The following is a 23,035-nucleotide window of genomic DNA, read 5'->3' on the forward strand; positions in this document are numbered from 1 at the left end:
ATGTATAATCAGTGTGGAGAGCATCAGAACTTGATGACTTTTCCCAGATGTAATGGTTGTAGTTGGTCCAAAGTGGACTTTTGTTTATTTATTATCTGCTTTAGCTTTTCCAACTTTTTGTACACAGATACAATAATGACAGTGGTCCAAAATACTTTGAAATTGCATATTTTTTTAACTGATAAATATTTTTTTCTTTAGGGAGGGCCCTGAATCCTCTGCCAAATATGTGCCCCCACATCTTCAACAAACCTAGGGAAAATACTATAATGTTGATAATGTGCACAGCATGATAGCATGCTAACATTTTCTAATCAGCAGTAAACACAAAGTCCAGTTGATGCTGGTGCAAATGTCATTAGTTTTGCAGACATTTGGTCATAAACCCAAGTATCCATAAACCTCAGGAAAACGCTGCCCTGCTCTCCCAGAAGTCAAACTTTCAGCAAGAGGATAATAAAAGATGATAATGTAATGATCTCCTCTTCCCCACAATCATCTTCGTCCATTCCCTAAGCGACACCAGACTCTGGCTACACAGATAATACTTGTTAGTCAGATAGGTTCATTGTTGGTTTTGGTCTTTCAATAGGATTTTTTGACAATAACAAACATTCAGAATATCACCAGACTTTAAAAAAAAAAAAAAGCATACTGCACTATTTTTAAATAACAAAAATATTTTTAAAATCAGCAAAATAGAAGTTTATTTTCGACCTATGACAACGTGCTGCATACAAATATTAAAATGTACAAAACTAAAAAACATGAATAAAATCAAATGCAAATTCTATCATAACTTGTGATGGAAGTTGCATAATGTCTTCTTAAATAAAATGTACTCCAAAAAAAAACTGTGGTCAATTCAGGACAGCTCTTCTTGTGAGGCAGACGGTCTGAGTCAATGATTCAAATCAATGAGCCTGCAGCCGACACAATCCTTCATGAAGCAGCCGGTGGATACCCCAGCATCCCTCTTCAAGCTGTCTGTACTGCTGTGCAGCATGCTTCAAACCTCTGTAGAGGTGGGTGAGGTATTGCTGCAAAGAACGCCCACAGAGAGGATCGACGGCGCAGGTTTGTTGGTGTCGAACAAAGTACACTACAGAACGGCGCTGCAGAGAAAAGCCCTCTATGAAGTTGAGGCCAACACAGGAATGAGCTGTGGTTTTTGTGGTCGTTTCCTGAGCTGTGGGGCTGGTCGTGTCTGTTCATCTCAGTCTCCTGAACTGTCATGGGAGCTCTCCACACCCGCTGCTTTCCAGTTTTTCCTCCTCTTCTTTTTTGAGTTTGGCCCTGAGTCTGAGTCTTTGTGGGAGTCCTGCTTTCGCCTTTTACGACTGTGAGTCCGTCTGTCCCTCTCATACTCATCATTACTGTCCCCTGAGCTGCTGTCCTCCTCTCTCCCTCTGGTTTTGGCAGTTTTCTTGTTTTTATGTCGACCTTTAGTCCTTTTCCTCCTCTGCTTGTCTTTAGTATTACTGCTGTCATCGCTGCTGCTCGTGGACTCTGCTCTCTTACGCTTTTCTCCCTCATCTTTCTTCTTCTTTTTTTTTTTCTTCTTTTTGGAGGATTTTTTGGACTTTGGCTTTTTCACTTTGTGGCGCCCGATATTCTTTGCGTCACTGCTTTTTTCACTGAGGAAAGAACAAATTGTACAAATTAAATGAATCAATCACATCAAGATCAGTTCACTCATCATAAGGGGAACTACTCGGCTAGTGAGCTGTAGTTGCGCTCTGGAGAAGTCTGAAAAGAACCCTTCATGATGCGAGTGTTCACACAAAAAAGATGTGTATAATTATGAAATTGTCTGTGTGAGGAATAAAATAATGTATTACTATATATTGAAATAAAATTTGGGTTTAATTTCATGGAACCATGAGAATTGGCTGATTTGAGGCGTCCATGTTTGTTTTGTTTTCAGGTACTTGTGTAATATTAAGTGCCACGGCAGATTTATCTGATCTTTTAGAAACATCAGAGTTTCCCAATCGGAAGTTGACATTTCTGACATATTTATAAGTCAGAAACTTGGCATGAACGTTGCATTATGAAGTATGCTATCAAGTTGCATTATGGGAGCTGTAGGATTTTTTGGAGATGGACCCTAGGGACCAGAAGTCAGGAATTGTCAACCCCTGCATCATCCTTCTCTCACATGATCCTCAACATTAGGTCCAGTGCTAAATCTCTGGAGTGCCCCTTTAAAATCTGAGCAGCATATGTAGGTTTAATCGCCTGCATATTTAATGTGGTTTTGCTTACCTGTCACTTCCAAACTCCTCCGGATAAAGCTCCTTGAAGCCACTATGTCCCCACCTGTGATGTAAACACGTAAGGTGAGGATGTGAATTTGACCTTCTGGACTAACTCTCCAACACTGACATTACAGTGTGGATAAATGTCCTCTGTCCATGATAAATAAATAGATTACAAATAAGAAAATAAATTCTTTCTCACTTTTACCTTTCAGAAATGATCTACAGTAGTGCAAAAAGCTAAAACATATTTAGATGAAGATTTTCATCATGTACTGTACCTGTCAGGATCATTGGACTCAAATTCATACAGTTTGCGAGTCCAGCATCGAGCGTCTCTGTCATCATGTTCTGAGACTCTGCTTTTACTCAGGTCCCTGGGTTGATCCGACACTCGGTCACAGTGCATTTGCCTCCTGGAAGACAACGGCAGCATACAGCAACAGCTTACTAATCCAAGAGCTACATTATGAAACACAGTCCTGAATTAGCTTTCGCTGTTGTTTTCAGGTGGTTCAAATTAAATACTGTTCCTACCTGACACTGTCTTTATCTGAAAAAGGTTTGTGTTGGGACATTTGGACCTCCATGCCTCGCATTTTCCACATCTCCATCTCCTCCTGGATCTGCAGTGGGTCAACAATTAAAAACATTAAAGAATGCCAAGACACAGGTACATTCTGAAGAGTTTTCTTTGACTTCAACAAAAGCATTCAAGTGTACAGGATTCAAATATTTACATAGGTTATATACATTTCTCAAGACTTGTGGGTGAAGAAAAAACACCTGCAAATTACAGATATCACTAACCTACATTTGTATCTTAGTCAAATGAGATTACTTTTAATCAAGTCCTGATACTGAATCAGTTTATCAGAAAAAAAGCTTAATCTATGCGCAGGTCAAAAACACAAATCATCTCTTGTGAGAGTTATCTTCTGGGCAGAAAATCAGTTTCCATTGTTTAAAATATGAAGATTTGCTGCATGTCTTTGTCTCATTCATTTTACATTCATGTCTGTCATTTTATGGAGCAATCAATGTGAGCAAATAATTAGCAGATTACTCAAAAATGAAAATAATAGTTAGCTGCAGCTGTAAGAATGATTTTAAGTGTTGATCAGTAAGCTTCAGACAATGTGAGTGGTTGTGCTTACTGTAGGTTTTTCCTGTCTGTGGTGTGGAACAAGATGTTTCCCTCCATGGGCTACAGTCAGTTGCCAGTTTATTTGATTTAGTTTGCCTCTTTTGTATCAATGAGGGTAGTAAAATACAAGAAACATCAAAAGCTTCCAAAATGACAGTCACAATAAAAACTGGACAATGTAAGCAACATGAAGGTAGCATTTATTAACATGCTGTAGTGTTGAATAAGGCTGCATTGGTAGCTAAAGCGTGTGTTTCTCACTTGCCACGCAAACGCACCTTGTTGTGGGCATCTGTGTGGCGGATTACATTCCTCAACAGTGTCTTCCCCAAAGGCTGCTTCGACATGATGACACCTGACATGAGATAAATGTCAGTCATCGCCAGACAAAACTGATGATTGGTTAATAAACCTAAAGATAAGAGTGCAAAGACACTATGGCGTTAGCTGTGATCACTGTTACATGAACGCTCAACATCATCTGTTAGCCTAGCTCGCTAGCTAGCATCGTTAGATATCCGGACACAAGAATTGAATTCAAGCAATAACAACAAGCTGTTTCAAAACTAGTCCTTACTGGTAGTTGAAATAAGACAAGCCTGCTGTTAAAACTAGTGTTAGACCTTCACCATCATTTCGTTCGTGTGTACAAACTGTACCTTTCCAAAACGAGTAGTATTCAAGAAGGACAAACACACAGCCTCTACCGCTACTTCCGCTTTACTGACGCGCGTTACGTTGACGCACGGTGACGTCATTGAAGGTTGGAAGAACTGAACTGTGATTGGTCCAACGGTCCGTCAATCATCGTGGTTGAAGGCGTGAACCTCTCCAGCTGGTGGATTTTCAACACTGCAAATTTAACTACAAAATGAGCCTTCTGGTACTTTTGTTTTTTGAGATATGAAGAAATAAAACGATAATTAATATCTTATTGATATAACAGAAGCTTTTTTGGCACCTTTTAATTTAAATAACACTTGATATCAAACTGCTTTTGCAAATACTTCTTAAGATCTTTAATATGAAATAAAAGAGAATGTTATTTTAAAGAACTACCAAAAATGTACAGTAAAATATCAGCTATATTTGAATCAAATGGCTCACAATGATGTGAAATGGAAGCTAGTGGTGATGGTCCCACTGAGAGTCAACACTAGCTCATTGTTTTGGTTAGCTGGACCAACAGACAAAGACAATAAACCAGTGACTGAAGAAGAAAGTCAAATATTTGGCAAGCAAAAAACACCCAGATCTGTGTTCTGAAGTTGGCAGACTGAACCAAGACACACCAAACTACAACCGGTGGCCAGAAACGAACCAAAGAACAAGAGACTCCAGGGGGGATGAAGCTTCATTTCTACTCGATGTGTAAGTACCCAGTTGTTTGCTAGAAAGTTAACAACCTGTGTTAAGTTTTTAAAATAGCAATATCACAGCGAAGAGAAAGCCTACCCTGTTTCAGGTAAAACTCATACCTTTTAAATTTTTCTCAAGTCAATGTAAAAGTAGGAAAGTATTGACATCAAAATATAGCCTACTAAAAGTGAAATCAGCTTACTGTTTTTGCAGAACAGCCAATTTCAGAATAATGTATGTATTATAAAGTATTACTAGATGAAGATTATTGATGCATTCATGTGTAGGCTGCTTATTTAATCTATTTATACAGCCTACATTTTAGCCTATATGTAGTACCTAACCCTAACCCTACAAAAAAGTCTTATTTATATCCCAATTTATTTGTTGATTATATTTTGTAATATTAACGTGACTTCAAGGAACTTTTAAATGTTTATCAAACAGGCTCGTGATTCCTCTGATGATTATAAATTACCTGTAACAGCAAACAAGATCATCAGCGAAAAGATTTTTATATAGTTATTATTAATGCCTGTGCTCTGGTGCAATCACATATATCACATAGAAAATCAAATACAGCTACATTACTTCTTTGCGATCCATGCTACGGTCTCTCTGTCACTCGCTTCCAAAACAAATGGACGCGCCGCCAGCACGTGCTAGCAAAGATCTTTACAATAGCAGGCGCTGGTGTGTTACCACTTTAGAGCTACATTATGTAGAAATTGGCTTTTTGCACAAATTTTGCACCCACAGTTTCTGAGTGCAACACCACTGTCGTAAATACAAAATCCCAGGTCTGTAACAATTTGTCAGATGTAATGTAGGTGCTAACTACAAACAAAACTCATTACAACACAAATGTTATATGTTGAAAACTACCCTCTCACTGAAGTTACATAGTGCAGAAACAAGTGATAGGAGGGCAGAGTGGCTGAGACAGAGACACCATTCACCCTGTTACAAGACACTGAACCATCAACATGAGTTTGAAGCTGTTATTTTAATGTTAAAAAAGTTACATAATGTTGCTTTAATCTGAACCTGAAAAGTAATTAGTAACTAAAGTTATCAAAAGTAAGGAGTAAAGAGTGTAGGGTAATATTTGCCTCTGAGTTGTAGTTGAGTAGAGGTAGCAGAAAAAGGAGCTACTCCAGTACAGTACAATTACTTTTCTATTAACCTTTACTCAAGCACGGTTCTTGAGTAAATTGTTACTTTCCCCGACTGGAATTAGCTCCATGAGAACAAAATGTTTCCTTGTCAGTTATACAAGATAGATACAACCCTTAATGAGTTGTTTGAAGTCTCATGTTATATCTGGAAGAAGTGTTGCCCCCTAAATCAAAAATATATACAAATGCAATTAAATGCAAGAAACAGCACAATTAAAAATGTACGTTTTCAAAAACATGCTGTATTTTCTCCCCGTTTGCTGTGTCTCTGCTTTGTGTAAAGCTTGTCTAGACACGTTCTGGCATGATTTATATCTGACCCACATAAAAACAAGTTACAGTTGCACTTATGTAAAGTCAGAGGGGTGCACAAGTTCATACATACAGTCGCTGCAAAGTCAGCTATCCAGGTTGTGATGATCCACAGTACTTTTCAAACAATGTAAGACTGTTCTGGCGATATATCCAAATACATGTTGAAAGATGGATCACTTTGTAATAACTAATTAAGCTTCAACCTATTTATAATACCCTGGTGGTTATGTAAGACAATATTTTAAAGGCGCACTCAGATAAAGGGTACGGGAAGCCTAATTAAAGGACTTGGTTACATGTATGAAGCTGCTCCAGACTGATTCCCACTGGAAGATCACTATCATCTGCTCAAACTCTCATCCTATTTTGTGTATGTATGTTAGACCTAATTTTAGATCATTTCCTGCCAGCTTTATGCATGTCCCGTGTAGCAGATATAGCATGTTTGAAATAGAGTCGTGAGCTACATCCTCACAAACTCCACTTTGAAGCTGCATCTCAGTGTAAGTAGGTTAGAAACATTTCACCAGACTGAGCTGCTGGAGCTTTAATGCCACACTGACAAAAACAGGCATGTTGGACTCTGTTGGGTTTAGTTTGTTTTTCATCATCATGTATCACTTTTTCTGAGGATGATTGATGCTTACTCTTCATATTCTGACACCCGTCACTGTGGAAGATTTTTGACACAAATCATAGACAGCTGATAAACAAGCTCTGGAGAAATGTCTTTATTTTTAGAGGAGAAATCCATCCTTTTTGAAGTTATTTTGTCTAAAAAAAGATCTTCAGTTGAAACTTCAGTAAACCTTTTAGTCTTTGTTGGTTCACACACGTCTGGCCTGATTTGAAGCAGCGCTGTCAGAGTAGTTTAGTTTACAACTTTGGAGGCTTTGAGTGCTGAATTGTTGAAAACCATAGTCAACAACAAGTGTGACATTTCTTGTTTATGAAAGCTGCAGAAGAGTCCTTTTATCAGAGATGGAACAACTATATTTACTCAAGTACTGTACATAAGTACATTGTTCAAGTACTAAAATAACCAGAGGCAATCCAGGCACTCCAAAAGTAAGGAAATGTATCAAATGAGAAATGAACTATTAAAAAGCCTTTATTATAGAGGCTAAATCATTAAAAAGCCAGTCATCAATGATTTAGCCACTATAATAAAGGCTTTTTAATAGTTCATTCCACGTTTGATACATTTTTTATTTCATTTTTGGAGTGCCTGGATTGCCTCTGGTTTTTGAAGTACTCTTTACCCGTTTCCCAAGAGCACCCAACACAGTTTTTATCTACATTGTGTTACACGGAGCAACCAGTCTCCTTTTTCTACAGTTTTCAGGTACTTTACGTGAGTTATTCCATTTAAAACAATTAAGTACTTTTACACTGCATGTTACTGGTAATACTGTGCTTATGTATACTGTATATATATTATCATAATATTTATTTAAAGTATGATTGATGATAATACCCAACAGTCCATAGAGTTGTTTGTTCTGCCCTTGTAACCAGCTGCAGCATAAAAATGCTACTTAGATTTGAATGCATAAGAGAAGAATATGAGAATGTAACACAGACAGGCGTACTTTTCTACATTTACTTAAAGCTCCTGTTTGAACGACATAGTGATGCTGACGCTTTGGGATTGTAGGTCGAGTCAGCCGCCATCCCAAAGTGTCTGTATCTGACGAGTTGGGAATGAGACTCAAACATCAACTCTCTTACAAATTGGAGCTTTAATGAAGTATTTTTATGATGTTCTGTCGTTAATTTTGCTGAAGTACAAGATCTGAATATATTTTCAATCGTCGTGTAACTACCTTTTTCAATCACATTTGTTTTTTGTCTATTAGTAAGCAATTACTAAGACATATACAGATAATGATAATAATAAAAACTGTGTTTACCGTTATTGTACTGTAAAAGTTTCATAGAGGTGAAACAGGTTATTTCACGATGGCAGTTACTTAATGCACAAATATCTTATTTATACTGACAGAGATTTTCAATCAGCTTTCTCTCTCTCCTGAGTTACCTCCCAAACAATAAACCCAAACAGCCACTGACTTCTTCACTAAATTCTATTTGACAACAAACGTAGATGGGATTCTCAAGGACAAAATCTTAACAGCCTGTCTCGCTTCATGAATATCTGTTTGAAGGTCACTGAAATAAAAAAGATGGTGACTCTTGTTTCATCGCAGGCACAATAATAATTTCCAGCCGGACTCCATGGTGACCATGCAAACAATCTGTTCTGTCTTAGAGACCCATTTGATTTACAAATTGGCCGACTGCATGCTGTCCCTGTGGCACACAACGGCTTTCTTCTCACCTCCTGCCTCCCCAGTTGTTGGAGTGACTTTCTCGCCACACTGTGAACAGCAAAGTCACTCCTTGTACATCATCCATGCATGAATGAAATATTCTTTGTTAAAGAAAGACTTTGTTTCCCCCAATTCCCTCAGTCACAACACGGTCTGCCAAATCATTATCGTCTGTTCTGTACCTGAGTTTGTCCTTGTCTTTTTAATATTGGAGCAAAACATTCAAAGTGACACTCAGAAGAATGGGAATTAGGAACGGCACTTTACGGAGGCCGCTTCAGGAAATGTTCTTCAAGAAGCTACTTACAACCAGCACCTACTTCTGCTCAATATTCATGCCACTTATTTTTTGGAAACAGATTAATCCTTCCATCAGAAAGGCCGATGTGCATATCACTTTGATTTTCTTGCCCGGAAGGACATTTTTTGTCTCTGCCTGCACAGAAAAGAGCTTAGCCAAATTTAATCTATTTCTCTGTTTCTTGGTGCTTTTATTTGCAGTTTTACAAATCTGTGAGAAACCAGATTGGCAGTCAAAGTCATTAACATATTTAAACATCTGAGGATCACAAGAGACTGTAAAACCTAAAGTGTCTCCCTCTGAGATTTGGATCCCTTGTGAGAAAAGTTCCAGTGATCCTCATGCGATGAGTATGTAGCCCTGATTAATGTGACACTAACAAAAAATAAATTACAGTATTTCAAGTTTACAGCAACATATGTCTTTAATAAAGGCTGCTTGGTGAAAGTATTTGTGTCCCTTTAGCTATTGAATACAATAAAACTAGTGGTCCTAATGTGAGTAGTATTCATTTACCTAACAATATATATATCTAGGTAGTGATTAACATTTATATGAAAACATGTTTGATTTCTAGATAATACATACTGAAATTCAATATTCTAGTTATGATAAATCTGTAATATTAAAGCACAAAAATATTTTTTAACTATTATACCCTGGGTCTTCAACAGAGGGTCCGCGAACCCCAGGGAGTTACTGCAACCAAATATGCAAAATGCAAACATGTCTGAAAATACACATCAACATGAATCCAATATATTATTAGACAAGATTAATGCATGAAAAACAAACATTGATGACAGTCTTCCCTTGATTCCTCATGCAATCATGTGAGCAAGCTAACCTAACTAGGCGGCACCCATCCACAACAGCCTGTTATTGAAACACGCTGGCCATTTATCTGTATGATTATCCCAAGTATACAAACATACTGTGAGCCACAAGGATGGATTGTTTTGTAACTAATCAACATACCCTCCACCTCAGAAACCACTGGTGAAATTACAGAGGGGAAGGCTAAAATTCATACTTGTTTATGCATGACACTATAGTTACGTTATTGTAGGCCCAATTTAATATGAAACAGAATTGTATACAATATATGTAGTAGGGGGTCCCTGCTTGATTATACCATTAAAATTAGTTTTATTTATATGGTCCAAAATCAAATATTTTCCTCAGTGAAGACTTGCAATTATGTAAATACATAATATATATGATTAATATACAGTACTTTCCCTAAGTGCATCAGCAAAGAGAAACATAGAAGTGAATATTATCCTCATCTCTTTTATACTTAAACGCCACTATATTTATTTTAAATGTGTATGTGTAAATGCTGTAATTACTAGTAACTTTACAGATTCGGGATATTAAAACAGAACATAATCAGCAAATGAATCATGATTTATTATTGAAGATTAGTCTACCCCGCTGTTTAAAGAGCAGTAAATTAGCCTGCGCTTTTCCAGCCACAACATTAATGCATCAACAATTATTGTCCAATTATATGATATGTGAAATGGGCCATTCTGTAAAAGGAGTACTATTACTTTTTTCTACTTGAAGCACATTTTGAGGCTAATACTGTTATACCTTTACTCCAGTTAGATATAATTTAGTCTACATACCTGGCTCTGTATCACCACTCTACAGTAAAGAGGCTCAGTGAAGCGTGTGTTGATGGTGCTCATACACAATTTAAGACACTGTCATTTAGTTGTGGGCAGGACTGCGAGCTGCCACGTAGAGACCTATCTCACATTCTTGCTGATGACACCAGAAAGATCTCTAACAGCTTAATGACAGTGTGCTCAGCCAAAACGCCTTTCAAAAGAGTACTTAACATGAGCAGCGCATGTCAGAGGGAACCTTTTATTTCACTTTGCCTGCTGCTGCTCAAATTATAATCGGGCACTTTTTTACATCTGATAGCGCTGCTGTTTCAAGGCCAAACACTCATGTTTTTTTAAAAGGCTTTCTGTCATGATAGCAGTGAAAATGCTGCTCGTTGCTTACAGTACACAACAGAAATGAATAAGGTGAAAAGAGCAGTAATTCCAGGCTGATGTTTGCATTCGCCAAATACCAATTTCTGTTTGCTTATTTCCAACTAACTCCATACTTCCTCTGTCTGTGTAAATATATCATTAACCTCTCACATGTTCCTGCTTGTGTGGTATGTTGTTGTGCGAGATTTTGTCAACAGACAACCTCACCACATAGATTTCTCATGTCTTTTTTTAAATCCATATGTAGTCTCTCATTTTAGCCGCAGTGACATACAGTACATTAAAAAAGGGAAAGGAGAGAGAAGGAGAAAAATCTCCCTCCTCCTCCTCCTCCTTGTGTAAGGAGAGAGCAGTGGGGACAGGAGGGAGGAGGAATAAGGGAGAAGGGGGGGGAGGGTAAACACACCCAGACAGAGCCATGTCTGACATCCTGGCTCAGTGAAAGAAGGGAAGGACTGATACAAAGCCAGTGCGACCGAGCAGAAGCAGAGAGAAGGGGAAGGAGGGAGGGGAGGGCAAGAGGGAATTAAATGCAAAAAGACCGGCGGAGAAAAAAGGGTGAAAAAGATGCACAAGAGCTGCATCAGTTCTTGTCCGCAAGGAACAAAAAACATTGTGTTCGTGAATGGGAGCTGGTGAGCTCAGGCACAAGGCGAGTGCAATGAGAAACCAGGCAGACTTCAGCCGCTGGTGTAGCTGAGCACCAATCCTCTCTGCCTCTGTCTCCCTCTCTCTCTGTGTCTGTCTGTCTCTGCCAGCTAAGGACTGAGCCCAGCTATGATTTAGAGGAAGGGCTCAGGGCTTCTGATTAGGATTTTTGGTGGTTTAATGTTTTAGGAGTATGCTGCTGGAGAGGATTTGAACGTGCTGTTTTTTCTGATTGAACACAGTGTGCGACGTGGAGACTCCTCTTGTTGCTGCTTCCAGGGCTGCTCCCCTCCCTGCTGCCTGTGGCTGTGCTTGGGCTATGGTCCTGACTGAGAAGCAGAGCATCACCCAGATGCGGGGCTGTGACTGTATGGGAGGTTAAGCCTGTAAATACCACCATGGGAGCCAAACAGATGAAATGGTAAGAGCTGTTTTTTTTATTTTTTTTATTTTTTTATTAGCATTTTAACATAATATCAATTCAGGCTGCTGTTTGTGTCTACACTGCATGAGTGAATCACCAGCAGAGATACACGAGGCCTACATTCAACGAGACTATACATCATCTTTATCATCTTGATCAGCATGTGTGCCTCGGTGTTAGCGTTAACAATTCACCATAGCAATATGGCTCTGCTAGCCTGACTGTGCAGGTTATTGTTCAGTGTTTACAGTGCAGTAGGTGTGGGTGTGTCCCTGTATGTGTGAGCTGAGCTGCTATTGCCTAGCAACCACCATCTAACTTCCATCCCCGGCTCTTCCATTTCATTGTTCGGATAAAGATTACACATTTTAACTTGTACGGGAATAACATATACAAGATGCTTTTTGTACAGTTAAATAAGCATCCCTTTAGGAGTGTCAGCTAATTCTTTATACCCACCATCTTTTCCTAGATTTGGGCCGGTATTTACCAGACAAGCAGGCTGCCATATTGAAACAATCCTTTAAGATTAACTTCTAAATAAAAGTCTACTAACTGGTTTATGTTTAAACTTTTCATTCGTATCACTAATGGTAGTTAATCACATTCTGAGTTTTCAAGTGGTTATGAAACAGTCTCAATTTAATACTGATGTCTCTATATGACCTACGTAAGACCATCAGCAAGAAGACTGGCCATATCTGTAAATAGGAATAGTTATTCATGTTTTAGTAACTTTAGTAGCTATTTTTTTAGGGCTGTTGCTGATGAATTTAGGAGTCTCACAGCCTGAAGTAAGAAGCTGCTCTGTATACCGGTGGTACGCCATCAAAACAAAGTTTCCATTGTTTTACTATCCTGGTCACCAGAATCAACAAAAAATGAAAGTTTGTTGTATAAGTTTGACGACTAGTAGCAAACCATGATGTAAAAATACCCCTGTTGTTAAAATCATACTTCAGGAACAAGCATTTAGAGTATCAAAAGTACTCGTACTGCAGAAAAATGTCTCCTATGACTGATATATTATTCTGTGTAACATTATTAGATTTTGAATATTGATGCATCAATATATAAGCATCATTTTAGTGGTTTTAGCTTGTCTGGTGGAGGTATTCTTTGACATTTTATGTAGTTTAGTAGTCCGCTGGTTCCAACTTAAGGGTCAGGCCCCTCTTAAGGGTCCCGTCATAAATCTGAGGAGTTCTGAGATGATTTGTGGTTGACAAAAGAAGAAAAAAACACAGTTCTGCCATACAAATCTGTATTCATTTGTAGGACCTGTCTCTGTTATTTAACTGTTATTTTGAGAAGTATTGCATCATTGTACCTGTAATTTACCTTCCTGAGACTGAAAATGTGATTGAAATGAAACCATCTGAGAAGTTTAGAGGCTAAATCTCTCTTTAGTGGAGCAGTAACAAAGCAGATGCAACTTGTCAAGAGGCTCCGAGCATGCACAGCTGTTTTCACTGTAAGGAGTAGTTTAATCTTCAACAGTTCATTGTATTGTATAAGATTATCACATGATTTTTAATGTAAGTAAGAAGAAGTACAATATAGTAGTATATAAAAATAAGAAGTACAATATTTCCTCCCTGAAATGTAGTGACAAATGAGTAGAAACTCTGCTACTGTACTGGTGTAACTGTATTTAGTTACTTTGCACCACTGCTGATCAAATGATGTTAATCTGAAGCTCATCTCCTGCAAATCCCAGTGCTTAATCTTTGGCTAAACCCATATGTTACAAATCTAGGCTGTATTTGTGTTCTTTTGGAGCGACAGATCAAAGCGAGCATCTAAAATAAATGTGTTTATTGAACTGCTGCAGCCTGAGACAATGACAGAGGGTATCTGGATAATGTCATCATCTGCAATGACAAGATTAGTTGTAGGCAGCTGCTTTGATCCCCTCTGCAGAAACACTTAGGGATAATCACAGCAACGTCTGATAAGACGCTCTGCTCGTGGTTTTTTATGTGACCTGCTGCAATTACCCTTTCTGAGGAGCCGTGGGCCCAACAATCTTAAGTGCTCAGTGATGCTGAGGCAGCCACACTATTTTCATGTGACTAGACTCTTTTAGAATTAAATGTTTAAAACATATCTTTATACTTTTATTTAGCCATGCTAGCAGCAAAATGGCAATGGTTGCTTGATTCACTTGTTTGGTCCACACAGAAATATCTCAACTATTGGATAAACTGCCATGAAATGTGTTGCAGATATCCACGAAGCCCAGATGATTAATAATTGCATCTTTAGTGAGCCCCTGAATTTCCTTGTACTGGTACCATCAGGTCAAAATTATGATTAGTCCAATACATTGTGAACAAATAACCTGCAAAACATTCCCATCAGCCTCAGCTGTACTTCGTGTTTAGTGCTAATTCACAAATGTTAGCATGCGAACTTGCTAAACTAACTGGTGTGAGCATGGTAAACATTATACCAGCTAGACATCAGCATGTCAGCGCGGTCATTTCAGTGTTTCCCACAGGTTGAGAATTAACTTGTGGTGGTAATGGCAGGTGGCGCGACATGTGATGTGTGATGGACAAGTCCAATAATAGACCGGTCAAACAAAAGGTTTATGAGTAATTCTATTCAGCCTATAAGGTGCCGCCATGTACAGTTTATGATCTTTACCCTACAGCAGTAGGGTAAGGGGGTTACGGTCATCAGTCCTTGGCTCGACATCAACTTCCACTCAACTCAAAGAATCTGACCTACCATCATTGACACGGCCAAAATTGTCCATTAAACACTTGCATTTTCTGATTTGTCTTCAACAAAACGTATATAGGGGTATTATCATCATATTTTAAATAACACTTACAGAAAATTCATTTCTGAGTAAAGTAAAACTAAATTTCTATTTTGACTTAACATTGTACATGATTTTAAATTAAACAAAACAGCTGTGAACTGTCACACAGTTCCATTCATACTGCAATGACCCCATCTAGAGTCTATGTATGGAAAACACTGGGCATAACTACAGCAGCCACTAACAACGACCTTAAGGTGCCCTGTTTGCTTGCATGATATTTAATATATGGGTTGGCATCGTGAATAAATCAACGCACCTTCAATTAGACAACTTTGACGTGAAGGTCAAAGGTTAAGTAATGTACAGAAAGCACTGCATTTTAACCATTTAGCATGCTAATATTAGTACAGCCGCACAACATCCTTTCACATCTTGTGCATTTTACTTATCATAAGGTAATGTTAGCTAGAAAGTGGTGGAATGCTAATTTAGCTGTTGTCCACTGGTAGCTAATGCGTTATCAAATATGCTGTTTTAGCTTGAAATATAGCCTGATGTTCCTCTGGATTTTCACCATCCATTGTCTTTTCAGTTTCTGAAAAATTGAGAAGAGGTTAATAATGATTTGTCAGATTACGTATGTTATTATGATTTGCAATCTGGATCACAGCTGCACACATTTGAGCTTCCCACCTTGAGCGCGAGGTCAACAGAAAATGACCGCAGTGCGATTATGGTCTATTAACCTGTTTAACTGTGGAAGTTTCCAAACAGGTGTTTTTAAGCATTCCACAACTTTCCCAGTCTTTTGTTGCCCCTCTCACCTGTTTGACACATGTTGCTGGGATCAAATCCTGGATAAGCATATAAAGTATATTTACAAAAATCAATGAAGTTAGTGAGGTAAAACATTCAATATCTTGTCCTGTTTTCATTTGTGTATGTGTCAAAAAGGATTAGCAAATTATCCCATTCTGTTTTGTTTATGTTTTACACAGAGTCCCAACTGTATAAGTAGTCACAGGAGTATGAGCACAATTAATCCTTAAAGAGGCTGTGAACTCAAACATGACGGATAATAAAAGTCTTCCTGTTTACTGTCTGATATGATATTTGCTTGTGCTGTGCTGAGTAATGCTATTAGATAAGCAGAACATATCATCGGCCACAATCTCAATCTTGTTGCTTATGTATGGGAAGAACGTGTTGTGCAAATGCAATCCCTCGGGACATTCTTTCGTTTGTAAACACAGTTTTTATCCCACAGTCTGGGTGCATAGTTATTTTTTCTGGCATAGTTTTTCCGGCCTCAGGAGCAGGATGAGGAATTGTGTTGCCTTTCTATCCCTGTTTCTGCAGACGCAGACTTGTTGTCCCATGCAGATGCAGAAGGGGAAAAAGAAGGAATCCCTTGCTTAAAGGACCATGCATAATGCCATAGGTCACAGGTCACAGTGGCTCTATCCTATTTCTATAAGCACAGTAGAGTGAAGATGACAGCCGGCCTCAACCTCAGGCTGCTGGAGACGCTCTCAGAAAACACAAAACACATATTCATGCAAGCTGCACGAACAACGGCCGTTCAGAAACCAGTCCAGGGTTATGTTTCGAAATTATGGCCAAACTATGTAAAGAATTTCCTTGGGAAAAAGGACACCGTTGCATGCATTCCTGCTCCCACTGTGTATTTTCTGAACAGGTTTCAATCCTATTTGGTGTGTTTTGTCATTAATTTGGTTATTTGTTAAGCAGCCTGTGATACACTGTATTCCTATGGGCACTATGTGTTTAAAACGGATATGGTTTTAAATATTGTGCCCAGATGGGATTAATTCACATTTGTGTGCTCCTTGGGGAGTTATTAAAGTGTACATCTCCATTTTATGTAGCTGGGTTTATTTATTGCCGTTCATTTGGCAGGAGATGCAAACTCACTCATTCCTGCCTGTGCCCACCATCTGTTTCAGCCTCAGCTCAGCCAGCCCTGCTCACTCCCCCAAAGAGGAGTATGTTATCACCCAGTCCACTGACACCCCTAAAGAGGAGACAGTCCATGATCAGTCTGAAGACCAGGGGGAACCTCGGGATGACAAATCTGAGCTGACAGAGAAGAAGTCTGTCACAGGTTGGTTGGCTGCACATCAACTCTTGTAGAGCAAGACGCAATGAAACGAAACCCTGCAAAAAAAAAAAACGCTCGCTTGTGTCATCTCCCCTTTCAGAGGAGGTGTCCATGTGCGGATTGTGTCCCTCCCTCGGGCACGATGGGCAGGAGGAAGAGAAGTCCTGGGAGGAGCAGCTGGACGCCCACCAGGAGCAGCTTGAGAAGGAAATGCAGGAGGCCAGGAGGATGGTGTTCCGCCTACAGGTAAGTCCCCGTGATGAAACACTTGAAAAACAAACTGCAGCGCTGCTGTGAACACATGCACCAGAGGGCATGCAGACCACAGATGCACCAACAGCTCAGATACAGCATACAGCCTGGTTCCAAAGTCTTCCAGATGTTTCTCAGTGATTCAAATAGATTAAATATAAACAAAATATGAATAATACGATAAATAGATTCAGATAATGAAGTGAAAGCAAAATCAATCCAGTCTCATTATTAGGTTACTCTCAAACACCTGGTGCACTCTACCCATCAATCAATCAAACTTTATTTGTAAAGCACCTCTCAAACAAATGCAATGTACAAAGTGCTGTACAAGTGATTACATAGGATGTCAAAAATGGATTTAGAGACTAATGCACACTAATGCACTCAGATAATATAAGATAAATAATGAAAGATAATACAAGCCATACAGATAAAGATACGATAGAATTATTAAATACTACACAAAATATAATGATGAGAAGTATAAATAATAAAAACTACAAAAGTATAAATCACCACATACAAGCCAGACTCTGTGGGTTTTTAGTTAAAAATAGCAATATTTTTAGTTTCAGTTGTTCCAGCAGCTTTGAACGTTATGCCTGAAAGCAGCATCAACACATTTTGTAAAATCTAAAAGAGAAGAACAGACAATCTGAAGGAACTTCCTGGTGCACCAGAGCACTTGATGGTCACCAGATTGACTCACCAGACTTCCTATTTGTCCGTTTTAATTTGATGCAGTTCATGATTTCTTCAAGAGCTGGTCAAGCTGACAATCTTACCATTGAACCAGTGGCCAGTGTAAGAAAACAAAAGAGAAAACTAGTTATTGTACAACAACGCGTTTTTCCAAGCAATCGATATCTCTTGAAGAATCAAATACAATGAAGAAGAAAATGATAAAAACAGAAAATATTACAAATGAGCAACACAGCGCACTCCGGTTAAATATTTAATAGTTCTGAACAGAAGTCATTATTATTTTAACAAACTTATGTATAATGTTTGTAGGCTAGAGCAGGTGAGACTGCTGAAGTCTGTGTGCTTCTATGATTTTAATTTGATGCAGTTTGACTCAGTTTCAATTCCCTGGTTTTATTAGCTGAAAAGGGAAACTTGTTGTGCAGCCAAGTGTAAAAATCCCAAACTGCTGTATTTACAAATACAAACACAGAAATAAATCTGCCTTCTCTGCCATGTATATTTAATATGCCTGCTTTCAGGCTTTCACACTGTGTGTCTATATATACGTGTGTGTGTGTGTGTGTGTGTGTGTGTGTGTGTGTGTGTGTGTGTGTGTGTGTTTGTCTTCAGGCTTTGCTGCTCCATGGCTCCCTCCCCGAGGAGGACCAGGATGGATCTGTGAGCTTCGGAGATAACCGGGCCAATGCTGAACAGCAGCTGGTACGGTGCCCTCTCTCTGCTAACTCGAGAAAACAACACTTGCTCGCCACTCTGTGTGAAGTGTCAGTGTCAGCCCTTCTGTTGTGATGATGTTTGCAGCCATCACTCCTCTCCGGAGTGGCTACTGTATATAGAGCACAATTGAATCTCTCTGATCTGCTCGCCCGCTGTCATGCCGACCCGCTGCCTCCTCATACGTTCTGACGTGTTTCCATTCTCTAATTACGCTGCTCATACCCTCTCCCTTTGAAGGTCCTAATCCGCAGTCGCCTGGACCAAAGCACGGAGGAAGCCCTTGATCTCAAGGTACAGTAAGTAAATGTAATTAGGTTTAATATAGATGAGCTGCACTACAAGCAGAGAGTCCCTTTCTCTAATGTCTCTGTTCATTTGTGTGGCTGTCAGAGGGAACTCATGAGGCACAAACAGGAGGCACGCCACCTTCAGGCCATCAAGGTAAACCTCTTACTCTATTTTTATCCTTTGTGTGTGAGTAAAATGGATTAAGGATGTAATTCAATCCATTGCAACTTTTGTGCCATCCCAAGCTGATTCTGCGGTTTCTATCACACACAATATGTATTTTCCATTGCTTTGTAAAGATAATAAAGTTTGGTGGTGGGTGTATGCAGTGGAGGAGGCAGGTGGATGCAGTGTATCTGTATTCAGGTCTTCTCTGGACGTTTCTTTGATCTCCTCCCTCTCTCTCATTAGGATGCTCTGCAGCAGCGCCAGGCAGTGCAGGAAGATGCTGTGCTGCAGCTAAAGCAGGAACTACTGAGGTGCAACATGGCCAAAGATCAGCTGGAAGGGGAAAATGTGAGACAAGTGATGATTTCCGTTTGACACGATAAATATTTGACCTGCCTGACCAGCGTGGATGCAGATTTCCGTGAGAGCAATATAGCACTCATACATCATGCTGATATATATCTGTTTGCAGGCAGAGCTCAAACACAAGTTGAGCGAACGGAACAAATTGCTCAGTGAATACGAGGTATCGTCTTTTATTATTCACACTTCAGTGCACTTGTTGGATACATAGATGTATATACAGACTTATGTCATCCATCTTTCTGTCACAATAGCAGCAAATCGGGCGGAAGGACCGAATACTGCAGCAGCAGCAGCAGAAGATCGATGAGGTGCAGCATAAAGCACATGAAGTCAGCCTCGGACGGGTAGGAACCATTATATGTTTCAAGTATTTCACACAAGGAAGCAAATTAAAATGAACAAATTCTTAAAAAATATATAAAATGTAGGCAACAAAAGACATTAATCCTCAAAACTCCTGGGCGGTTTTTGTTTTATTATGGAGTTTGTGGAGTTGAATTTATTTCATAGGCTAAAAACAAATCCATTAATATGAGATAAAAGAAACAACAAATTTAATTTAATGGATAAGGCTGGCTGTAAAAGTAATTTGCAACAACAGCTGGGCACCGTAGTTTGTAACAAACACTCCTCTAACAAAGGTAAATATTGCATTTGGGGGACTGTTTTCAGCTGTGGATTATTACACATTATGATGAGTATTTACGGCAGCAGGGCAGTGTTTGTGTGAGGGATTGACTCAAAATAAACTACAGTGGGCTGTGTTCATCACACTGAAGAACCATGTCACTCAGGAGCTCACTGATGTGTTAGTTTGGATGCTCATAGCACAAAGGAATAAGCTACATAGAGCCTTGCCTCTATGGGCCTGATTTTGTTCTTTTCACAGCATTTGTTGATAATAACATAACTATAGAATGGCACCAGTCTCATCCTCTTACACATGAAAAACATCCAGCATTATTTAGGTGTTTTCTTCTATTGTTGTCCATTTTGCAGTCGTTCAGGAGTGACAGTGGTGGTTACAGTAACTCAGTGGCTTCGACAGCTCCGGCAGTATTCCAGCACACTGCACCAGTATGTATTATTTTTATTTTCAGTCTGTAATCAATACTGTTAATTGTTCTTGTTGGGTTGATTTTGATGGCTTATTGCTGGAGGACAGGAATCAAATAGATTCACAGTGGTTCATGACAAAAATATGAAAGAATACAAATCGTAAGGAAAATGAGTCAAAATGTGACTTATGTGAATTATGAGATATCACATTATGAGGCTATGTGTCAGAATTATAAGATAATAAGTCAGAATGATGAGATAAATCAAGATTGTGAGGTACAAGGTCAGAATTATGAGGTGGTATATCCAAATTATTACATACTAGATCAAATTTAGGAGGTACTGAATTTTGAGTTACTATATCAAAACTATCATATATTAGTTTATAATTTTAATGATGAGGTACTAGAGCAGGATTATGAGTACTAGATCAAAATTATGAGGAACTAGATCAAAATTATGAGGTACTGGATCAAGATTATGAGGTACTACATCAAAATTATGAGGAACTAGATCAAAATTATGAGGTACTGGATCAAGATTATGAGGTACTACATCAAAATTATGAGGAACTAGATAAAAATTATGAGGTACTAGGTACGAATTATGAGAAAAGTCTTAAACTAAAGTATTAATCAAAACTATGTATAATGTTGAGCATTTCATTTCTGAGTGATATTATCTCCTGATTTTTACTTGTTAGTAGTGGAAACAAGCTTTCATCCCTCTTGACTTTGTTCTGAAAAACAAAACTACATTAATAAAACCTGTCTGAATATCGGGATGGTGTTTGTCACAGGGGGAAGAGCTGCAGCTGGTCAGGGAGGCACTGCGCAGTTTGAGAGACAGCTTCTCTGGCCATGACCCCCAACATCACACCTTGGACACCCTGGAGCAGGGCATGTCCAGTCTCATGGACCGATTACACTCAATGGACACCCAGCGCAGACAGGACAGAGGGGTACACACACACTTACACACACAAACACCATTTCAGAGTGAATCTAAAAAGTAGCAACACATCTGTCATATGGTGAATGAATCCTTCTTCTTCTTCTTTTTCTAGGAGGAATTTAAATCTCCAGGACGCAGAGCTAACTCGACAGACCGTGACTCCTGGCCGCAAAGCTCAAGTGAGACAAACAAAATCTTTGTTTTGTTTAAGATTCGTCATCCTCTGCAACATCTCAACTCTGGCTGTTAAATCAGATTGTGCTGTTAAATTACACTGCTATGTATGGAGAGGGCATTACAGCCTGTGAGGCAGGAGCCATTTTAGACTGGTTGTGAAAAACAGTTTGCTGTTTTTGCAATTATTTCCAGAAATGGCCCACTCACACAGCAGCCCGGGATTGGACACCGCCGTCTCCACTAAAGTGCTCTACTTCACCGATCGCTCGCTCACTCCGTTTCTGATTAACATCCCAAAAAGGTGAAAATAAAAACACTTGATGGTGGGTTTATATAACAATGTTGTTGTTTGTTTCCCTCAATGTAGCGTGCATGATGTTTCACCAAATTGCTGCTTGAGTTAGAGCTGCACGCTGAGGACACATGGCTAGATTCAAGCATCAACAGAGCTACATATAGGTGGTTAAAGTTTAATGTCTACGTGGGTGTATGTGAGCAAAGACTATGACTGACAGCGTGCTCTTACAGGCTGGGTGAGGTGACGCTGCGAGACTTCAAGGCCGCCGTGGACAGACAAGGCAGTTTCAGATACCACTTCAAGGCCCTCGACCCCGAGTTTGGCACAGTGAAAGAGGAGGTAGGCGTGGGAGTGAAATTACAGCCCTACTACTTCTTTTTACATCAGCTTCACCACGCAAATATGAAACACCAGTAATAGAGCATGATATGCTAATAATAACCGTGGCTGAGCTATACTTCAAAACACTGCAGGAGGACTGATTTCCATCCCAGGGAATTTGATAAAAAGGAGTAGTCATTTTGAATTTCCATCCGCACCTTTTGTACCTTATTGAGTGTTTCTTGGATATGTAAATGCTGCGTGTCGGCTGCGTAGGTATTCCAGGACGGAGCTGTCGTGCCTGGCTGGGAGGGGAAGATTGTAGCGTGGGTGGAGGAGGACCACGGAGAGAGGAGGTAGAGCCTGAAAGCCAGAGATCACCACTACAAACCTCAGTTGTTCCCACTGGACCAGGATTCCACTGAAAATACTTGTGATGCCATAATAGAGAGAAGTTATAACACAGTTAACTGGGACCAATGGATTTAACACATTTCGATACAAAACATGATTTAAAAGTGAATGTTTCATATGAAGATTTTGTCTTGACATTTGGGTACCCCTTCTTTTTGAAGGAATGGATAGTAGGCATTGTTTGCAGATCATCAATTAATACGCGGGACTATGGATTAATGGTCAGTAATGTGATACTTGAAAGAAAGTTAATTTACATTAAATAACTCGTCCTAAGCTGTAATCACTGCATAGTATTCAGACCTTAAAATATGTTTACCAACATTTTTCACACGTTCCAGATTGCCAAATAGTGATGTTGTTGTTCCGCATCGGTTTTAATGTTTTAATAAACATGAATTATTGCATGGATCATTTGGTTGTCAATTATTCCC

At 39.2% G+C, this 23,035-nt stretch overlaps 2 protein-coding genes across 5 annotated transcripts; one reads left to right on the forward strand and one right to left on the reverse strand.

The window, feature by feature from the left end:
- Positions 1 to 4,135, reverse strand: nkapd1 (NKAP domain containing 1). Of its 4 annotated transcripts, XM_073480180.1 has the most exons (7): positions 4,068 to 4,135; positions 3,687 to 3,763; positions 3,419 to 3,506; positions 2,799 to 2,887; positions 2,543 to 2,677; positions 2,269 to 2,322; positions 1 to 1,637 (listed from the first exon to the last, which is right to left on the reverse strand). In XM_073480180.1, the coding sequence occupies exons 2-7, from the start codon at positions 3,698 to 3,700 to the stop codon at positions 1,217 to 1,219; spliced, it is 801 nt and encodes a 266-aa protein (XP_073336281.1). In that variant the 5' UTR covers positions 3,701 to 3,763; positions 4,068 to 4,135; the 3' UTR covers positions 1 to 1,216. The 4 variants fall into 4 exon arrangements, with proteins under 4 accessions (XP_073336281.1, XP_073336280.1, XP_073336283.1 ...); XM_073480183.1 differs by lacking the exon at positions 3,419 to 3,506 and having other exon boundaries at positions 3 to 1,637; XM_073480179.1 differs by lacking the exons at positions 3,419 to 3,506; positions 4,068 to 4,135 and having other exon boundaries at positions 2 to 1,637; positions 3,687 to 3,782.
- A 7,359-nt stretch (positions 4,136 to 11,494) lies between these two features.
- dixdc1a (DIX domain containing 1a) lies at positions 11,495 to 23,012 on the forward strand. Its single transcript, XM_073488888.1, has 16 exons — positions 11,495 to 11,561; positions 11,800 to 11,978; positions 16,725 to 16,882; positions 16,980 to 17,125; positions 18,452 to 18,541; positions 18,794 to 18,847; positions 18,947 to 18,997; positions 19,256 to 19,360; positions 19,485 to 19,538; positions 19,630 to 19,722; positions 20,378 to 20,455; positions 21,237 to 21,398; positions 21,504 to 21,570; positions 21,761 to 21,869; positions 22,097 to 22,205; positions 22,464 to 23,012. The coding sequence occupies exons 2-16, from the start codon at positions 11,956 to 11,958 to the stop codon at positions 22,545 to 22,547; spliced, it is 1,383 nt and encodes a 460-aa protein (XP_073344989.1). The 5' UTR covers positions 11,495 to 11,561; positions 11,800 to 11,955; the 3' UTR covers positions 22,548 to 23,012.
- Positions 23,013 to 23,035: the final 23 nt, after the last annotated feature.

Source organism: Pagrus major, chromosome 2 (genome assembly GCF_040436345.1).
Source record: "Pagrus major chromosome 2, Pma_NU_1.0".
Classification (NCBI taxonomy): Eukaryota; Metazoa; Chordata; class Actinopteri; order Spariformes; family Sparidae; genus Pagrus; species Pagrus major.